Raw genomic sequence first — 21580 nt, 5'->3', positions numbered from 1 at the left:
TGAATCTTTATTGTGTTACTTCTTCCTATCGTGTTTGTTGTTAAGTCAATTATTTTGTAGAAGGTTGATATAGTGTAGTAGATTATATTGCATTCGATAAAATAGAGTTATACCACATGTTTTAAATGATTTTACTTAATCTTCATATCGCGTATTGCGCGCTTCGCGTTTTCTTCTTTGTAGTATTTAATTGAATTTCATATGTTACAACTCTGAATTAAGAGATAAAGTTTATTATTTTTTTTTTGGTTTTCTTTCATTTTGTTTTACTTGAACTGATGTTTTTATAAATACAAAGTCGTTAAATATTATTATTTTGTCATTTTGAATCTGACCTCCGTGCAACGCACGGGTGAAGACTGTCCCGATATTCTTGCTCGAGTTTTTAAGATGAAGCTCGACAGTTCTGATGTCAGAATTGAAGAAGGCAAAATATTTGGTCGCATTAGAGCATGTAAGTATTAATTTATAATTTAATAATATAATATATTATATATTTTACACATTGTCTACTCTTATAATAGTATAAATATTCTCACATCAATCATTGAAAAGATTTGCATAAATTTTTTATCAAATATTTTAAAATGTAAAATTTTCAGTCGATAAAGTACTTATTCAAGTACGTCAACAAAGGACACAATCGGGTCACAACGGCATTTTATCAATCAAATAATCCAGATGCAACTCCTGAAAGTTGCGATGAGATAAATACATACTACGACTACAGATATCTTTCGGAATGCGAGGCTGCTTGGAGGTTATTTAGCTTTGACATTCACTTTAGAGATCCATCGGTGATTAGATTAAACTTTCATATTTCGGGACAGTCAGACTGTTTTGTTTACAAATAATAACTCATTAGTTGATGTGCTGAACAGACCGACTGCGAAGCAAATGATGTTCCTTAATTGACTATGCGAATAAGTTGTAGCCTGAAGCTAGAAATTTGAGGTATGGAGAGTTAAAAAAAAAATTATAAGGAAAAAGCTCACTATTGGATGCTGAGAAAGATAGGATTCTCGATAGGAAGGGTTACCAATATACCGCCGGGCAGGGGTGAAGACTATTGATTGAGACTGTTGCTGAACTTTCAAAGAGGTTGCAAGTGTTACGATGATCTTAGGAAAATCGAGGATCACGTCTACCCAACTTTCAATGATGCGTGCTTTGCGCTGGGACTGCTAGACGACGACAATGAGTACATAGCTAACATAAAGGAGGCCAACGAGTGGGCCAGTGGTGACTATGTGAGACGATTATTCGTCGTACTTTTGGTCGCAAATAATATGAGCAGACCAGAATATGTGTGGGAGTGTTGCTGGAAGGAAATCGTAGAGACATTGCTTACAAACTGCAACAACGTCGTACCAATTCAGGTATGACAATACATCTTACATTTTTCCACAATTTACTACAAATGTTTGAATTAAAAGTATATATTTTTATAATCGCCACATTTTGTTATTTTTTCGTATTATACTATATTGAAGGCCCACCTGTGTCCGACAGAAACTAATTTTGATCGAAATAGAAAACATATTACAAAGCAACACCAAAAGCTTGAGTAACTTTCCCCAATGTCGGTTCTAATTGGATCGATGACGGACGCCACGGTAAATAGATTGGTTCTCGACGAGTTGGACTATGACGTTGATGTGATGCATGAAGAACTTAAAAAATACCTTTAATCCATTACTGATGAATAGAAAAACATTTTCGATGATATCATGGATGTTGTTACAAATGTAAAGATGGACTGTTCTTTCTTTATGGGCATGGAGGAACGGGAAAGACTTTCATATGGAAAACTTTATCGGCTGCTATCCGTTCGAAACGGGAAAATAGTTATAAATGTTGCTTCCAACGGTATTGATTTGCTTCTACTTCCCCGTGGCAGAACTGCGCATTCGAGATTTGTATTGCCAATAACTGTACATGAGAGCTCGACATGCAACATCAAACAACAGAGTCCACATGCAGAATTGTTGCTTAAAGCAAAGCTAATCATATTTGACGAGGAACCGATGATGCACAAGTACTGTTTCGACGCACTTGACAAAACAATGAAATCTATATTTGATTCAGATATGTCATTCGAAGGCAAGGTTGTAGTTCTTGGAGGATTGTCGGCAAATTTTGCCAGATGTATTGAAAACGCCTAGACAAGACATTGTTCATGCTACAATCAATTCATCACCGGATACAATGTAAGGTTATGAAGTTGAACAAGAACATGAGACTTCAGTCGTCATCCTCTTCCGCCAATGAAGATGAAATAAGAGAATTCGAGGACTAGATATTAATATCGGCAATGGCGATGCGGGCGAGGTAAATGACGGTGATGCCACAATTAAAATTCCCGATGACATGGTGATTCGTAATTCTCCAGATCCTTTTTTGGATCTTATCGAGTTTGTTTATCCCGATTTGGTGACCAACATGTTTACTCCCGAGTATTTCGAAGGCAGAGCAATTCTTGCACCCACTAATAAAAATGTCGGTTTTGTGACGATCATTTTTTTATCGATCATAACATGAGAGGAGAAAGTTTATTTCAGCTTCGATAGTATGTGCAAGAAAGAGTTATTATCGGATGTCAACGCAGAAATATTCATCCCGGAAATTCCCAACACCATATAATGCTCCGAAATTCCACCGTATAAGTTGACATTGAAAAGAGGTGTTCCCGTTATGCTCATCAAAAATATTGATCAGGCTAGAGAATTGTGCAATGGAACAAGGCTTCAGGTTATTAATATGGGAAAACACGTTCTCAACTGCATGATCCTCTGCGGTAAACATGTTGGTGATTTGGTGTTCATTGCTAGAATGATTTTGGTACCGTCCAACTCTGCATTGCCTATTAAATTCCAGGGACGTCAGTTTTCTCTAATGGTATCATTTGCAATGACAATCAATAAAAGTCAAGCAAAAATTATTTCTCATGTAGGCGTGTACTTGCCGAGACCTGTTTCCAGTCACGGACAACTCTATGTCGCACTCTCGAGAGTTAAGAGTCGAAGTGGCATAAAGATTTTAATTAACTCGGGATCTGATGATACGACCAACATTACAAATAATGTTGTATATACAAGGAAGTTTTTCAGCGTATATGAATGTAATTTTATATAAAAAAAATTACAATATTCAATTGTGACCTATATCATCTATTATTTATATGTTTTGTTGTTCCTCATTTATAGGTTTATTTTAAGGGTGCAAATTTAGACCGGATGGTCTGTTTTAAAAGAAAAATCGGATCACATAGGATGATTGACACATGGATAGTTTAAATAAAAATATTAGGATTCTAATAATTGGAAAAAAAAAGGGAAAAGAAAACCCAAGCAAAACCCATAACCCCACTAACCCTAATTATAATCAGCGTGATTTATTAAGAGTTAAGACTTAAGAGTGCCATGTGTTACAAAATTAGTGAAATCCGATTTATATTAACTATCGGCTGATCCGTTCAGAATTTAATCTCTTATTTTAATTGTACTACGAACTTGCTATGAACTCCGCTCACTATATTTCATGAAGGTAAATTTTTTACAATAATTTTATGCCATTAAACAGTTATATTGGTATTGTTTTGGTAACAATTTACATATTTCGTATGACCATTGTACAACATATGTAGGTGAGTTGCGTTGTATTGGATTTGTTGCATGCGTTTAGGGCGGTTGGTATCAAACAAAATAACACCGATTGTTTGGATCAAATGCAAGATTTGAACGTTCATATGTCATTATAGTTGTTAAACTTTGGGACCAACGATATATTCGCTCGCTCTTTGTATGTGGAAATTAAAAGTTTCGATGTTTAGTTTTTTCATTTATTTCCGCTTATTTCATCACTTACACAATACAAATTAGTTATCCTTTTTTTAATATTTTTTACTTCTTTGTATTACATATCAACAATTTATCTTACTATTTTGAGAACTATTTTATTATTCAATATTTGTTTTACGATGAATACCCCATGCATCGCACGGGTGTAGTACTAGTACATCCTTAACTCAAACCTATCAATTTAATTATATAGCTCCCTATGTATAATATCATAAGTGGTTCACGATTCTAAAATATGGATTGCGCAAACCAAATAACCACAAAGCATTTGCATTCGGCAAAACTGATCACATCTTGCAAATTACTACAATAAATATTTTCCTCTTCACTCGCATCTTTTGCCTCATGAACTGGACCTAAAATATTTCAAATCATTGATTCGTTTTAGAATATTTGCGAGGTTATGAGCTTGGTGTTTATTGGGTGCTAAATACCTAACACGCAAGTGCACGTATCGCAAACAAGTAGTAAAAGTGGACTCGTGAGAGTCGGATGTCGATCCCACAGGGAATACTCAAATTATCTAATCCTAAGTACCAAATTCTAACAATTATGATTTTTATCCAGCCTACGCAAGGTTGTCAAATTTAATCAACTAAATAATTAAACTAATTATGAAAGCAATTAAACACGAGAAAATATCAATAAAAACGGACCTAGGATTTTATCTTCCCCCTATGCAAGAATTGCCGACCCGAAATCCCTCAATTATGCAATATATGATTCATGATTATTAACCCGAGACACTAATTTACTCATAACCCGCTGTCGCGTGTATTATGAGTCTATTATTCATAAACGGTTCACTATATGTCTATGCAAACAAATTATGAATAAAGCATTAACTAACAAGTCTCGTAAATGGCTACCTAAGGTGATATATGTATGTCTAAGACACCACATGCAATTGACACACTCATCCGGTGAAAACTACTCGAAGGTTCTTATACTTACCGTCTAATTATCAAAATAGCTATGTCGAGTCAATCCCAATAATCACAGATAAAGCACATAAATTGATCAAGTTCATGCACTAACAATCATAACAAGTAGAAGAAATAATCATAAAATCATAATTGCATAATCTCAAGAAACCGGGTTCACAATCCCCACATAGGGTTCCAACAAAATCCTAGATTAAAAACTTAGCTACTCATAACGAAAAACATAATAAAAGTAATCAAAGTCATAGATTAAGAAAAGATAGGTGAAAGAAGAATTATGATGAAGAGTTGTCAATTCTCCGTCTTCGATTCTTCGTTCTCTCGCTCCTCTCGCTCCAAGGTTGTGTTCAAAAATCCTCTAATTCGTGCTTAGTTTGGGCTTAAATAGATGTCCCAACTTGGTAGATGATATTAGGTTTCGTGATTAAAAGTCCAAAATTGTCTCCAGCGTGTGTTGGCACGGCCGCGCGAAAATCAGTGCAATTCTCACACGGCCGCGCGAGAATCGCCGAAACCTTCTGCCCAATTTCTGCTATTGGCACGGCCGTCCCATTTTTAGGTGTCAATTTGGGACGGCCGTCCCGTGCCAATTTCTTCAGATTTTTGATTATTTCACTTTTGGCCCATATTTTCTCCAAAATTGCAATTTTGACCCCAAACTTTTCCAATTCTTCAATTTATACCTAAAATACAATAAATCAACTTTTTAAGCACCAATTCTCAAATAAAAAGGTACGATAAAGTATAAAAATATATACTTAACAGTGTTCCAATATTCTTGATGTCGTTATCCATTCTTCCAATATGTAGCTATTTTTTAAGAAAGATAAATCAAATTTACACCTGTGCTAATTATAAAAAATTGAGATTTGGCGATAAAGTAAATTGCCATTTCTATAGAGAGACAAGTTGGAGTTGAGGCCCGAGGGTAAGCAACTTCTCCAGAACATCGCTAGTACTTAAATAACTAATGTTTAAATTTAGTTTTATCCATGATGAATTTAAGTATTTAACTTACTAAATACTCCCTGCGTTACCTTTTAATAGTCGTTTTTAGCTGTGCACACGAATTAATGATTTTATTAAATGTGTCTTGATTTTATGAAAAATGTATGCTTTTGGACTAAAATGACCTTATCTTATAATTAATAAGAGTGAAAATGAATTCAAAAAGAGTATTAGAAAGAGTTAATAAGGGTATAAACTGAAAATAAAGTAATTAATATAGTATTGGAAATCTAAAGTGACATATAATATGAAACAAAATATGTTTTAAAAGAGATAGTTATTATGGAACAGATGAAGTAGTACTTAATTAAATAATTAATACTCCATGAATATGGAAAAGGGAAACCGATAAGTTACGTTAGAAGGCCATGAATGTGGAGAAGGGAAACCAACATGTGAAAGAGAATTGTTAGGGGAGTAACTAATGAACTAAATCAAACTGATGGGCTTCTAAATTGAAACTTTTTTTTAGATGATCAAAGGATATATTAAATTTGATTTATTATATATAATGAAACCAATCATATAGCAATTATTTGGACTAATTAATTAATAAAGAGCATTTTGTTTTGGGCAGATAAAGATTAATGAATAATGATAGTTTTATTGTAAATTTCAATTGTGCCAACAAATGTTGAAATTCCCTAGAATATTTTATTAGTAATCTTCATTTTTGCATGAATTGAAAAGAAAAAAAAGTTGTGATGTTTTATTATTGTTTCATAACTATTCATTTAGTGAAATTTAGAATATGAAAAATGCAAAACTTAAGAAGAAATTTAAATAATTAAGTGAAATTAATTAGAGTATGAAAAATGTAAAACTTAAGAAATTTTAAATAATTATTGGATTCTTTATGTTAGATAAAAGGTATAAAACGGCTAAATTTCTTCATTTATAAACTTCAATTATAATTCCATTGTTATATATTAATTGAGCTATAGTACTGTATTATTATTAGTTAGGGGGCCTTAAGATATAGGTCCCTAGTGACAAAACTTATTTGAACTAAATGACAAGTTAAACTAAACATTTGCTTCACATCCTTTATAAATTTCATTCCAAAAATGCCCTCCTATACAAAAAATTAAATATGCACAAAGTAATATTTAAATTGCATTTATTATTTTTTATTTTATATTTTACATTTTCATTTTTTTTACGTAGTACACTTCTTCTTTTTTCATATTTGTTCACTATTATAAAAACGTTATTTTTTCTGTATAAATATTGAAAATTATGAAAATAATTTTTTTAATGTTTTTCGACTCTAGTATCCATAGATACCCATAGAAATCCGTAGAAGTCCGTACTCATAGAAATCCATAGTAGTCCGTAGTCATCCATAGTATTCTTAGTTACACACTTTGAAAACCCTAGCCTCTATTTGAACCCTAGCCGCCATCCCACAGAAATTCATAGTAGTCTATAGTAACTCACAGTCATCTCCATGCCACCGTCGCCAACACCATAACCACCCCCTCCGTTATTGCCATAACCACCCCCTCCATCACTGCCATAACCCCCTGCGTTATTGCCATAACCACCCCCTCCATCTCTGCCATAACCCCCTCCGTTATTGCCATAACCACCCCCACCATAACCCACCACGACTCATATATTTGGAATCATCTCTTCCCAAACACGATGCGCTTCCGCTATGCACTCCATCGCCGCTCCAGATCCACCAACGCCACCATAGATCCGACGCGCTACCGCTACCCACTCGTCGCCGCATTCAGATCCACCGTCACAATAGATTCACCGCAGCCGCCACCTTAATATTCACTGTAGCCCACTCCACCGCCGCATTCTCGTCCGCCACCGCCGCCTTCTCGTCCGCCGCCGCTGCTGCCCGTGTTTGCTTCTCCAAGCATACGCCAGAATTGATTTGTGAGCCCAAATAAAAAATTAGTCCCGAGGAATATGGAGATCGGGATAGAGAGAGAGAGAGAGAGAGAGAGAGAGAGAGAGAGAGAGAGAGAGAGAGAGAGAGAGAGAGAGAGAGAGAGAGAGAGAGAGAGAGAGAGAGAGAGAGAGAGAGAGAGAGAGAGAGAGAGAGAGAGAGAGAGAGAGAGAGAGAGAGAGAGAGAGAGAGAGAGAGAGAGAGAGAGAGAGAGCAAGGAGAAAAAAAACAGAGAGAAAGAAAGAGGCATGCTGAGAAAAAAAGAAAAAGGAAAAAGAGAAAAAAGAAAAACAGAGAGAGAAAGAGGCGAGAGAGGGATAAAGAGAAAGAAAAAGTGAAGAACATATAGAAATAAATTTATTAAAAAAACGTGAGTGAATTTGTAGATTAAAAAATTTAGGGTATAAGGGCAGTTTAGGGATAAAAAAATAATTAAGGATGTATGTCATATATTATTTCAAATTAAGGATTTAATTAAAATGTTGGATTTGAACTTGTCATTTAGTTCAAATTAAGTTTCATTTGAGGGACTCCTAGCATATTACCCCTATTAGTTATTACTCAATTATCCTTATTTGTACATAGTATATTATCTATTGAAAAGGACATTTTGGTCCTCATATAAAAGGGAAGAAACCACCCCTAAAATTCCCACTTTTATAGATAGTATAGATAGATACTCGGGTTGTGCAAAAGCTCGGTCATCACCCACTCGACCATCGTTGCCGTAGTACAGTATCGCCTTGATTTGAGTTAAACCAAATGTTGAGCCTTCTCCGAGTTGCTTATCCTTGAGCTCCAAAAGAATTCCCCGAAAGTCCTTACTCCTTTTTTCACCCTCCATACCACCACCAGCCGCCATGCTCTTCACTTTTGCATCGATAAAACAATCCAAAATTCCTTCCACCTCCACCACCACACCCCTCATTTCTTTCGCGATTCCCTGCAAATCAAACCTAGCCAAAACCGGAAAAAAATCGGAAACGTTAGGCTTTCCCAACAAATCAATCAATTTCGAAATATGAACCCGAAACTCGTTTCCGAGCCTGCTACGCTCCGTGGGGTCCATCTTGTTGGCACGAGATTTCTATTTGTGAAGATTGAAGAAATCCGCCATACGTGGAAATTAAAAATTGGCAAAGATTTGTTTTCCATGTTTATTTTGGAATTAATTAGAGTCCTATTTTTGTAATATTGTTATTAGGACTTCGATTTGTTTCCATGTATTATATTCTAGTTAGTTATCTTTTGTACTTATCTAGAATAGAAGTAGAAATCGACAAGGATTCTATTACCTAGTTAATCGGTTTCTTAGGGCCCAAGTTAGGTTTAGGGTGAAGGATTTCGTGCCTATATAAGGCCCTCAACCTCATATGAGTCCGATGGAGCTTTAACAAGAAAAATCCCAGCATAAAGGCTTTGAAGGGTGCAGCCCGTGCTGCAGCCCTGTCTGCACGGCAGGTGTGGCAACAGAACAGGTTTCTTCTACCAGGCCATAAAGAAGATCGGCGTTTCGGGAGAAGTGCTTAAAAGATCTCGGGAGAGGTCGATCCGCCGTTTGAAGGAAGTTCAACATTGGAGGAAGTCCAAGAGTGCGGAGGAGGAATTGCTTTGACTATCAACATGTTCGAGTCGTGTGCAAGAACGGCGTATCACATAAGAGGGAGTCTTTAGTGTTTTATTAAGTCCTATTAATGTACACTTAAATCTGAACTAGTTTTGCAAGTCCTCGTGGATGTAGGGTACATTTGTATTCGAACCACATTAAATTGTTGTCTTCTTTATTCTGCTTTTCGTAGATTTATTACTGTGACAACACAACAATTCTGTTACGTCACCAAATGTCGTAACACGTAGTCTGTCTCAACAGATGAGTGGACTTTGATAGGCATTCAAATTCAACAATTGGTATCAGAGCGGGTCACTAGATATACTTAGTGTCTGATTTTGGGTTTTGATTTGTTTGCTTTGCTTATTGGATGACATGTGTTCACAAGGAAGATTGAGACGGAAGTCTGTCACGGCATTCACCCAATTCCGCTGCGTTGTAACGTGCCCCGTGATGGGACACTCTGATAGAAGACCAAGACGGGTGAAGAAAAGTGGCATCTCTGTTGCAGGGGGAGTAAATCTCATCTGCAGGGGGGGTTCTTGTTAAACATGGATTCTAACCAATCTATGCCAAAGGGGGAGATTATTGGCACGAGATTTCTATTTGTGAAGATTGAAGAAATCCGCCATACGTGGAAATTAAAGATTGGCAAAGATTTGTTTTCCATGTTTATTTTGGAATTAATTAGAGTCCTATTTTAGTAATATTGTTATTATGACTTCGATTTGTTTCCATGTATTATATTCTAGTTAGTTATCTTTTGTACTTATCTAGAATAGAAGTAGAAATCGACTAGGATTCTATTACCTAGTTAATTGGTTTCTTAGGGCCCAAGTTAGGTTTAGGGTGATGGATTTCGTGCCTATATAAGGCCCTCAACCTCATATGAGTCCGATGGAGCTTTAACAAGAAAAATTCCAGCATAAAGGCTTTGAAGGGTGCAGCCCGTGCTGCAGCCCTGTCTGCACGGCAAGTGTGGCAACAGAACAGGTTTCTTCTACCAGGCCATAAAGAAGATCGGCGTTTCGGGAGAAGTGCTTAAAAGATCTCGGGAGAGGTCGATCCGATGTTTGAAGGAAGTTCAACATTGGAGGAAGTCCAAGAGTGCGGAGGAGGAATTGCTTTGATTATCAACATGTTCGAGTCGTGTGCAAGAACGGCGTATCACATAAAGAGGGAGTCTTTAGTGTTTTATTAAGTCCTATTAATGTACACTTAAATCTGAACTAGTTTTGCAAGTCCTCGTGGATGTAGGGTACATTTGTATCCGAACCACATTAAATTGTTGTCTTATTTATTCTGCTTTTCGTAGATTTATTACTGTGACAACACAACAATTCTGTTACGTCACCAAATGTCGTAACACGTAGTCTGTCTCAACAGATGAGTGGACTTTGATAGGCATTCAAATTCAACACATCTCACCGCCCCAGAGCAAGCTCGTCAGTACGTGGAGCTCCGTCAGGAAAATGAGTTCCCCAATTTGAACGGGACTCCCGATTTGTGTATCGAGATTCCCGATAAGCTTCCGCACTTCCTCCGTGCGGAAAACGTGGGAAGCCTGGAGGTTGGTGTTGCTCATCATCTCACGAACGAACAGCTTCCGCATGTCGCGCCAGTAGGGACCGTTTGCCGTCCAGACGATGTCGTACCCGCCCGTGGCGACTAGTGCTGCAACCGGCGGGTCCCGGTTTGCGAAAATGGAGTTTTGATCGCGAACTATCTGCTTTATCAACGAAGGCGAACTTACAACGACACAGAGTTTGCTGCCGAGCCAGAGGCGGGTAAATGGGGCCGTACTTGCGAGACAATTGTGTGAACTGGTGGTGCAAGTTGTGTTTGAGAAACGGGAGGTATCCGAGAATCGGGAGGCCGTATGGCCCGGGCGGAAGTGGTGGCTTGGTTACGGTTTTCAAGTTGGCGAGTACTACTATCCATGAGTAACAAAATAGGGACGCTAGAAGAAAAAAGAAGGTGAGAGCAGCAACTCCAAGCTCATATTCCATTTTGTTTTTTTTTTCTTTGTTGCGGCAAATTAGTATTGTTAGTGCAAGGAATATATGCTAGAAATACGAGGACCGCAAGAATTATTATGACAAAATACGAGAGATATCTTTTCCCCTGTTTTGGATATGAAAGACTAAATATATGTGGCTTGGAAAGAAAACGTTGGAAGATAGAAGACGGCGAGAGCAGTAAGTCCAAACTAAGGGTTCATTATTATGCTACTATTAGGATTCAAACCAGGTTCATTGTTACACTAACCACTAGACCATTTACGTTTTTTTTACAATTAATAGAATTTTATTGCTATTAACTAATTTAAGTCAACCAAGAAACATTTATTCTTTTCCTTTCCTTTTTGTGTTGATCGGACAACCAATTTTTTATTGTTTTATTGGGGACATATGATATACGTATGAGAAAATAGGACAAATGGCAAAAACGCCCATCACATGGGACTTAAATACATTTGGTCAAAAAAAAAAAAAATCTCCATTAAACCCATTCCCATGTCTTTAGTCTAAAATACCCTCCATAATATAACTTTTATTAATTCCATCCATTATGCTCTAACTTCCTTAATATTACACATTGACCCCGGATTTAAACAAATATATCACATTAACCTCCAAAATATTTTTTCTTTTCAGAAAATAATTTTTTTTCTGAATTTTTTTTTCGGCCAGATTTCGGCGTTGAATGCCGAAGACCGCCGGTCTCCGACGTTGACTTTCTTTTTCTTTTTTTTTTCCTGAATTTTTTTTTTCCGACCGGTCAATCACTGTTGACTTTTTTCTTTTATTTTTTTTTCTTAGAAAAAAATATTTTAATTAATATTACTGTCTTGGCTACTAAATTACTGTCTCAGACAGTAATATTACTGTTTAGGACAGTAATATTATGAATAGTATTTTCCTGAACAGTAATGTTATTAATATTATTGTCTAATATAGTTAAATTACTGTTGGAGACAGTTAAATTACTGTTGGAAACAGTAATTTTGCAGCCAAGGCAGTAATATTAATTAAAATAATTTTATTTAAGAAAAAAAATTTCAAAAAAAAAAAAAACAGAAGTCAATTAACAGTTAAATTACTGTCTCCGACAGTTAAATAATTGCTGGAGACAGTAATTTCGCAACGAATACAGTAATATTAATTAAAAATATTTTTTTTGAGAATAAAAAAAGTCAATAACAGTTAAATTATTGTCTCCGACCGTTAAATAACTGCTGGAGACAGTAATTTAGCAACGAATACAATTAATATTAATTAAAATATTTAAAAAAAAAAAATAAATTAACAATTAAATTACTCTCTCTGACAGTTAAATAACTGCTGAAGACAGTAATTTAGCAGCAAAGACAGTAATATTAATTAAAATATTTTTGAAGAAAAAAAAATGTCAATTAACAGTTAAGTTACTATCTCCTACAGTTAAATAAGTGCCGGAGACAGTAATTTATCAGCCAAGACAGTAATATTAATTAAAATATTTTTTTTTAAGAAAAAACAAAATTATAAAAAAAAAAAAAAAAAAAGTCATTAACCAGCCGGAAAAAACATTTAGGGAAAAAAAAAATTTCAAAAAAAAAAAAAGTCATCGCCGGAGACCGGCGGTCTCCGGTGGTGGCGGGTTAAAATTGGGGTCAAAATTGAAATTATGGTTAAAAAAGTTTAATTGATGAAATTTGGCTAAATTGTGGTGTAAATCATGAAATTAGAGTTGAATTGAGTTTCAATGAATTTGGGGGTAATTTTGGTATATATAAAAGGATTTTCCTTATACGCAAATAAGTTTGAATGAACTGGATTTATTTGAAAGACAAAAAATTTGGATGTCCCTCTTTTAATTAAGTGCCCTTGCCATGGGTCTTTTTGTCATGAACCCTAAAAAAATAAATAGGAATAGATCTACCCTTAAAATTCTTTCTTTGAGATACCCATAAAGAGGTACAAAGACTCTAGTGTCCTAACTGCATTCAACATTCCACCAACTACGTTTAGCATTTCACGTACTGCATTTATTATTTTCGTTGATTTTTTCTATTTTGATAAAATTCATTTTGTTTTATTTTGTATTCCTGTATATATAATAATTTATTTAAGCTTTAATTTTTTTCCTAATTTTTTTTAAATATATATATATATTAATTAATTTTTTTTCCTAATTTTTTTTAAATAAATTATATGGGTTATTTTACATACCCCTAGCCACCAAATAAATTAGGGATAAAATCAAGCTCAAATCATCCTTTGACATACCCCTGGAGAAGCGAAAGTACTATACTACCCTCATATACAATTTTCGGCCAAACTGCATTCAGCATTTCTGGTCCTGCATTTATCATTTTCGCTGATTTATTTATTTTTTTTTCTTTTTGTTTTATTAATAACAAACATGTTTGTTAAATTTATATACATATTTTTTTTTTTAATTTTTTTTAAATAAAAAAAATATTTTTTATTTTTTATTTTTTTTATTTATTTTTTATTTTTTTTAATTTTCAAAACAATATGTTTACTGTACTAAAAATAACTACATGTAACTATGCTACCTATACTAATTCGTAGTTATGTTCGTCTTTTTTTCCCATATTTTTAGTCGATCAATTGTATACACACACGAATAATGGCATATACAAAAGAAATTCATAAACCCCAACAAAAAATTGCAAAATTCAATATTTTTATTATAAATCACCTCAGAAACAATAAAATATAAATCGAAAATACACAAATATATGCATATGTAACTACATGTTACTATACGTATAGTAATGTATAGTAATATATACAGTTTGTTGAACACTGCTTCACATGTAATTTCAACCAAATTTTTGACACCTTCAAGGAGATGATCAATGGCTTTCACTAAGCTGCAATTGCAAAATCAAAACAAAAAAAATTACTTTAGTGCAAATCAAAAAAAATTGAAGAAACATCAAAACACTCAAAAATCAACAAACACTAAGAGATCGAGAGATAGAGAGAGAGGGGTTATTGTTGGGAAATGCTACATATTTTAATTCAAACAGACAGTGACTCTTCACCCTCTCGCCTCCTACCAAAACCCTAGGCGTCGTCGCTAATAACCACCCACGGTTCCGCGTGCCCACAAATGCAAAAAAATATAGAAATAAATCTGAGAACATAAAAACAACGAAATTACCATCAAAATATAGATCTCAACGAGAGGAATCCAACGGTGGGTAGCCCATCATACTAATGTTATACAAAAAAAAAGGACTATCAACAAAGATAATATTAGCAAATACCACAATCATATTAATGTCATATCTTTATTTATCACTCTTATTGAAAACTTAAAGAGTCATTACGCAGCAAGGCTACATAACCGGTTGATTCAGATTCAGTTCCCCAAGTCTGATCATCATAGCTTGGAATCTCAGATGATTGTGAAGGTTGAGGAGGAATCATCATATTTTCATCTTCACCTTCTAACATTTTCAAAACTTCACTCATTGACGGGCGATCGGTTGGACTCATCTGTATGCACCACAATCCAACTATAGTCATCTTTCTCCTCATTTTTCTCCCATCATCATCGTCTTCCTTTTCCTCATCGTCATTATTTTCGTACACATTTCCGATTTCAATGTCTTCGCCTTTATTCAAGTGTTCGTAAATCCAACACGGAAAATATTGGGTCGATTTGTTTTCAGGAATATTAGGCCCCGTCCCTTTGTTAAGCCCCAACATTTCCATCAACAACATCCCAAAGCTATAAACATCGGCCTTGTACGACACTCCCCCGATGCTTCTATTTATTAGTTCAGGAGCCACATAGCCTATTGTTCCCCTAACTGCAGTGAGAGTCACTGTAGTATTATCTGTTGAATAAAACTTTGCCAGACCAAAATCGGAGATTTTAGGTGTGAAATTTTCATCAAGAAGTATGTTGTGAGGCTTTATGTCGAAATGCAGGATTTGTATGTCGCATCCTCTGTGCAAATACTCAATTCCACGAGCCGCTCCAATTGCAATCTCGTACTTCCTCTTCAGAGTAAGTGAATTACCTTTTTCCTTATTAAATATGTACTTCTCGAGCGAACCATTAGGCATGAAGTCGTACACAAGGGCGCGTTTGGATCTTTCTGCACAATACCCGACAAGTTTAACCACATTAACATGATGGATCCTTCCAATTGTGGCTACTTCATTGATGAAATCTTGCCCATTTGAGCTAGGCTTGGCAAGTACTTTGACCGCTACATCAGGGCCGCTTCGAAGTTTTCCTTTGTAGACAGAACCGTAGCCTCCTTGGCCTAGTTTTTCTCGAAAGCCTTTTGTGATTTTCTTCATATCTGAGTATGTATAGCGGATTGTTTTGATATTTGTGTTACTTTGCAGGAAGCCTTCAATTACGTTGAACATCGACAAATGCCTTCTTCGAAATTTATAGATCAAAAGACCAAGCAGGCAAGGCATTCCAATTACGATCCTCAGTGCTAGGCTGGACATAAGTATCAAAGCTGGAAACCGAAAACATTGAAGTTATTAGGGTCACTCACAAGCATTGAAAAAAAAAATATTGTGAAATAAGTTCATAATGGCCTCCTCACAACAAATTTTTCATAATAGTAGTTGGGACAGTAAATTAAAAGCTTGCTTATATTTTTCAAAATATTATTTATGTAACAAAATAATATTTTGTCTGTTTATAAGAATCTTCATTTAGGCATAGTTTTATATTCTATATGACTCCAAATATTTTTATTTACGTTATATAATTTTGATCATTAATTTAATAAATTAGTACTTTGTCATTTTAAGAGAATCTCCATTTGGGCATAGTCTTATATTATAATATGATTCAAAATAGTACTTTGTCTTTTTTAATCTCCATTTAAAGAGAAAGCCGGCGAAGGTTGGCGACGGGGCTCCGAGCAGAAGCGGGAGCGGAGCGACGGGGAGGGGTGGTTAGTTGGTTTTGAGGAGGAAAACACGGCCGATGTTTGGTGCGTAGTACATTTTGTTGGAACTCGGTTGGATCCATAAAAAAATTTTATTATTTGATTACGGTAATCGACTACAATTTTAAATTTATTTTTTAGTATGTTTATTGGTTCTTTGTTTTGCCACATATAATTGGGCTTGGCGGTATTGCGGTGGTGCTTCTTTGTTCGGCTACTATCAATCTATTCTCTAACCTGGAGATTTTTCGTTTATTTTTCTATTATCTAATCTATTAGAGATGTATAATGTTTCGATTTTTGATTTTGATGTTTCTATCATTTTTGTTTCGACTTAATTTAGTAGTTGATTACTCTAAGGTATTAGTTGATTAATATATTTTTCGAAGTTAAATAATATATTTTTGAATTGTAGGTGGTGGATTTTTGCCAATAATTGTTGTTATTATTGCATTTGTGGTTGTTGGTGGTGGACTTATGGCCATTAATTGATTATTTTTTTGTGTTTTTTGCGGTTTGTTATTGTTTAGTTCTGTTGAATTGTGTTGAGTGCCAGTGACGACATTACAGTTGTTTTTGTTACTTTTAAAGTTGATTGCATTATCGATCACTATTTTAGCAGTCAATTTTAGTAATCAACTATGATTTTAGTAGTCGATTTCTATTATAGTATAAACCTAACAGGACAAAAAAGTTTAAACAAACAAGAAAAATGAAAATCAATGTAAGAAAAAAAAATGGAGATGGTGTGTAGTGGAAAGAAGATAGTTGAACGGTAATTTTGAGATTAAAAAATATCGTGAGTTTAAATGGAGAAAATATAAATAGACCTCTTTATATTGAAACAATTTATGAGGGGTCTATATCAAAAAATCCATATTTATAAAAATGGCAAAACGCAAAACAAGCTAAAATTCAGGCGACAAAGTGCTATCTACAAAGATATGTTAATGGATAAGAACAATTTAAAAAATATATATATATATTCAACAATTTGATACTCACCTATGCCATCCCGAAGAATATACGGGGTCCCTGCACGTACACATGTATATGATTAGGAAAGCAGCAGACACGGTACGAATATTATAATAGTTTGATAAGGATTGTAACCAATCTAAGGAAATGGTTTATATATCATATTCATATTCATATTACACTTCTTTGTTTTCATTCACCGCTATTTGACCAATTTTCTTAATAAAAGAACTAATAAATAAATTAAAGATTAAAGAAAAAATTCTTCAAATATTGTTAAAAATCGTAAAAATGATGTCAAAAGTCCATTTTGGTCACTGATAAAATGATTACGTTAACGTTACGTTTTACTTTTTATTAGGATAAACTAACGCATGTTTAAAAAAAAATTGAGTTCACTATTTCAACAGCAATTATAGGATGACCAATTGAAACTTGCGGTAACCTTTAGGCCGGTGTTCTTTGGAAGGAATGGATTGTAAATGGGTTCAAGTGGGGATGATTAGAAGCGACTGTAAACGAGAAGGGTTTTCAAAATCCACCTTAATTGTTAAAGCAATTGAAAAATGAGAGATACGAATTTGAAGTTCATTACCAAATGACTCAATCCAAATAAGCCCAAAAATCAAGATGGTCCACCTGAGTTTGGCATTAACTTTTGAAGAACTTCTTTTTGCCCTATAATTTGACTAGTACTTTTCAATAATAGACACAAAAGCATCAAGTGTAATATTCTCTTCTAGTGACAAACAAAATCATTCAAGAACATTATTCCCTTCTAGTGATAAGAAGAATCTTGAAATTTCAATAGATATTTTTAGGGTAAAATACAGTTTCCACCCTGTACTGTGAAAAAGGTCGCATTCACCCCTCAGTATTAAAAACTACAAAGACTCCTCTATTTTTGACAGTCAACATAAATTTAACGGTTTTAAATTTTGCAGTGAAATTACTGTTATACCTTCTCTTTTTGTCTTTTACTTTCTCGAAGCCACCTACCACCAAAATCAAAAGTGGAGACGATCGATGATTTCCCCACCACCATCACCATCGATCCCCTCCCGTCGAAAGGATACACCATTGCCGCCACCACCACCACCATTGGGGTTTAGGTTAGAATGAGTTGTTGTCGTTTGGTGGTGTGACGGAATTTGGACAGTTGTTGGTGATGGGATGAGATTTGGATGATTTTTAGAAGATGATGGAGAGAAATGTTGCTGAATTTTTGTACAGATTGGAGAACGGTGGGAAGAGAATTGTTTTCTAAATTTCGATGGTGGGATGGGCCTAGCAGGATTCTGTACATATTTTTATTTTATTTTATAATATTTATTGAATTTCTATAATAAAGTATTTTTTGTGTATATATATTTTTTGTCATTTTATAAATTATTAGAGCATATTTCATTATTTAGTAATTCCTATTATTTTTTGTAATAAATTTATAATTTGCAATTTAAAATTTTCAAAATTATAATTATTTCTATAATTTTATATTTTTTTGTTAATTGTATAAAATAGTAGATATATGGGTAAATAGCACTTAACCCCCTTGTGGTTTGAACATTTTGCACATGACCCCCTTGTGGTATGAAATTAGGCACTTAACCCCCTTGTGGTTTTGAAGTTTTGCACATGACCCCCTTATGGTATGAAATTAGGCACATAACCCCCTTGTGGTTTTAACATTTTGCACATGGCCCCCTTATGTCATGAAATTAGCACATAACCCCCTTGAATAGAAAAGGGGAAAAGACTAAACTACCCCTATCAATTGTTTTAATTTAAAAATAATTATTCTATAAAATGAAAAGCTTAATGTGTTTGGAGAAATTATAATATATTATTCTATAGTACAAAAAATAATAATATATTATATTTCTCATTTTTTTTGAATTTTACCGCACATATATTTTTTTTTTAATTTAATTTTCATTTCAACTTTGGAGAAATACTTTTTTTAGATTTTTCCAAAAGAATAAAAAAAAATGAAGACTTTGTTTTAAAAAAAATTAAAGTTTGAAAACAACTATAATATAATATATTATATAGAAAAGAGAAATATAATAATCATAATTAATGATAATATTAAAGATTTTCAAATTGATTTCTAAAATTGAATAAACTTTACGGGTAATTTAGTCTTTTCCAGTTTTCTATTTAAGGGGGTTATGTGCAAAATGTCAAAACCATAAGGGGGTTATGTGCCTAATTTAATACCATAAGGGGGTCATGTGCAAAATGTTAAAAACATAAGGGGGTTATGTGCTTAATTTCATACCAGAAGGGGGTCATGTGCAAAATGTTCAAACCATAAGGGGGTTAAGTGCTATTTACCATATATATATATATATATATATATATATATATATATATATATATATATATATATATATATATATATAGACACACTAATTATAGCAAGGGATAAAAATGTCCAGAATATTGAAATATATGTGGTCAACGTGCCACATCAGCTTTGACTGGCAGAATAACTAACGACATGTTTTTTTTTTAGTTTTTAATACTACGATGGGTGAATGCGACATTTTTCATAGTATAGGGGTGCAAACAGTATTTTATCCTTTTTATGTTTTTTTTCCGTTGGGATTTATAATTGTGAGTAAAATTTTGTAAATTGAAGAGAATTTTTTTTTATAATTTACGAATATATTGAGTTAGTTTAGCTTAGAATTGAATAATTAGATGATAAATGAAGAATTATTTGAACAACAAAAGAGAGTTAAAGAATTACTAACAATTAAGAGCCTCGGCCAACCAAGCTGGGAAGTCACCTGCATGAATAAGAGCATTAGAATGACATAAATGTATTGATTGAATCTTAATAGTGTAAAATGTTAAAATGTTCAAGTGATGGGAAAATGTTCTTCTATGCATGAAAAAATGATGAACAATATTACATAAACGTAATTGATTGAGTCTTACCGCAAAAATAGTATCTACTAAAGGGACTGTATATACATTTATCGTCCGAAGTCAAAAACCACGAAACCTCAAAACCATATAGCAGAGCTTTGTGCATAGTTGAAAAGGAAACATTCTCTTCTATTTTAAGTGGCAGTGAAGTCATCACCACGAGGTCTATTTTGCACATATCCTTTACTTGGTGTAAATCTGTGCCAAATATTATATATGCGCGACTTCCATTCACACCATATAATTTTCTGTCTGCACAATGTGAAGTAATTTCCAAAAGCTTCGAACCATTAACTGGATATGGGCAGCTCATAAAACTAATTGGAACACTGTTTGCCACATAGTAGTAATAGGAATAAAACATGTCATCGAATAAACGGTATTTGGGGAATGAGCAACTCTCAATTATTGTGACATTAGGAATAGCAAGACGGATGGTATCTTTGGTATAGTTGATTTCGTGGACGAGGTATTTATGAGAGTTGATATATATTGAGGTGGTATTGTTTTCGCATGAAAGTACGAATTTGGGATGACCGCAGCGTTTTGGATCGGTATTGAGCCTGAAAGGATAGCTAATATTGCGAATTTCGCCACACGAAGAAGGGGTGCAGTTGATTTGGTTTCCATGGGATTTTTGGATGAAATATAATTGGATTGTGATGAAGAAATAAATGAATTTGAGGAGGAGGCTTTGGCTGAGGATATACATCTTTGTGTATGAATATTTGGTGATCAATTTGAAGAGCTATCTATAGCTTATAAGTTTGGGGATATGATTAATTAGATGGAAGAGATGAGAGAAGACTGCAGTAATGTATAATTCAAGTCCACCAACTACTTGCACAGGAAAATTAATATCACATTTTCTAAAAGAATTAATATACTTGTTTGAAGAAACTATTGGAGCAATAAAAAGATTTTTGGAGGATATATTGATGGGTGAAGATTGATGTGTGTGTGTGTGGAAGGACTGAGTCTTCTTCACAATAATTAAACAAGTAGTCTACCGTGAAATTTACGCTTGTGTGTGGTGTTGCTTCTTCAAAAGGGCAACACCGCACCAATCACCATCCGAGGACAACTATCACATAACAGGTCATGATTAAGGAAATAGTCGAGTAATTTCCTTCAAATTATATTGGAGCTAATTGCCAATACCTTTCCTATGTAATCCCTAATTGGCAAATACTCTCTCTCAAAAAAAACTCACCAAATCAAAATTGTCTTCTTAGGCATTGACTAAAAGTGAAATGACAAAAATGCCCTATGGATTTTTCAGCAATTAGTAAAATATATATTGTACGGATTTATTTTTTAAAACTTCTCAACTCTATAATTAATTTAATTAAACCAAATTTTATTACACAATTATTTTAATTTTTTTTTTTGTGT

At 34.1% G+C, this 21580-nt stretch overlaps 4 protein-coding genes across 5 annotated transcripts; 2 read left to right on the top strand and 2 right to left on the bottom strand.

The window, feature by feature from the left end:
- The first annotated feature begins 409 nt into the window (after nt 1–409).
- On the top strand, nt 410–2165 carry LOC148770640 (uncharacterized). The gene is made up of 4 exons (XM_088817963.1): nt 410–454; nt 603–760; nt 1100–1379; nt 1710–2165. Exons 1-4 carry the CDS (start codon nt 410–412, stop codon nt 2163–2165), a joined length of 939 nt encoding a protein of 312 aa, XP_088674089.1.
- Nucleotides 2166–2370: 205 nt separating this feature from the next.
- LOC148770639 (uncharacterized) lies at nt 2371–3760 on the top strand. The gene is made up of 4 exons (XM_088817962.1): nt 2371–2499; nt 2719–3111; nt 3207–3239; nt 3647–3760. Exons 1-4 carry the CDS (start codon nt 2371–2373, stop codon nt 3758–3760), a joined length of 669 nt encoding a protein of 222 aa, XP_088674088.1.
- A 6981-nt stretch (nt 3761–10741) lies between these two features.
- Nucleotides 10742–11268, bottom strand: LOC148770638 (cytochrome P450 84A4-like). The gene is made up of 2 exons (XM_088817961.1): nt 11131–11268; nt 10742–11053 (listed from the first exon to the last, which is right to left on the bottom strand). Exons 1-2 carry the CDS (start codon nt 11266–11268, stop codon nt 10742–10744), a joined length of 450 nt encoding a protein of 149 aa, XP_088674087.1.
- Nucleotides 11269–14587: 3319 nt separating this feature from the next.
- LOC105958425 (LEAF RUST 10 DISEASE-RESISTANCE LOCUS RECEPTOR-LIKE PROTEIN KINASE-like 2.4) lies at nt 14588–21012 on the bottom strand. 2 transcript variants are annotated; one of them, XM_088818821.1, is made up of 4 exons: nt 20195–21012; nt 20008–20043; nt 17276–17305; nt 14588–15829 (listed from the first exon to the last, which is right to left on the bottom strand). In XM_088818821.1, the coding sequence occupies exons 1-4, from the start codon at nt 20895–20897 to the stop codon at nt 14649–14651; spliced, it is 1950 nt and encodes a 649-aa protein (XP_088674947.1). In that variant the 5' UTR covers nt 20898–21012; the 3' UTR covers nt 14588–14648. The 2 variants fall into 2 exon arrangements, with proteins under 2 accessions (XP_088674947.1, XP_088674948.1); XM_088818822.1 differs by lacking the exon at nt 17276–17305.
- Nucleotides 21013–21580: the final 568 nt, after the last annotated feature.

Source organism: Erythranthe guttata, chromosome 5, assembly GCF_056151865.1.
Source record: "Erythranthe guttata isolate IM_541 chromosome 5, IM_541, whole genome shotgun sequence".
NCBI classification, from domain to species: domain Eukaryota; kingdom Viridiplantae; phylum Streptophyta; class Magnoliopsida; order Lamiales; family Phrymaceae; genus Erythranthe; species Erythranthe guttata.
This window is presented reverse-complemented; position numbering and strand designations above follow the sequence as displayed.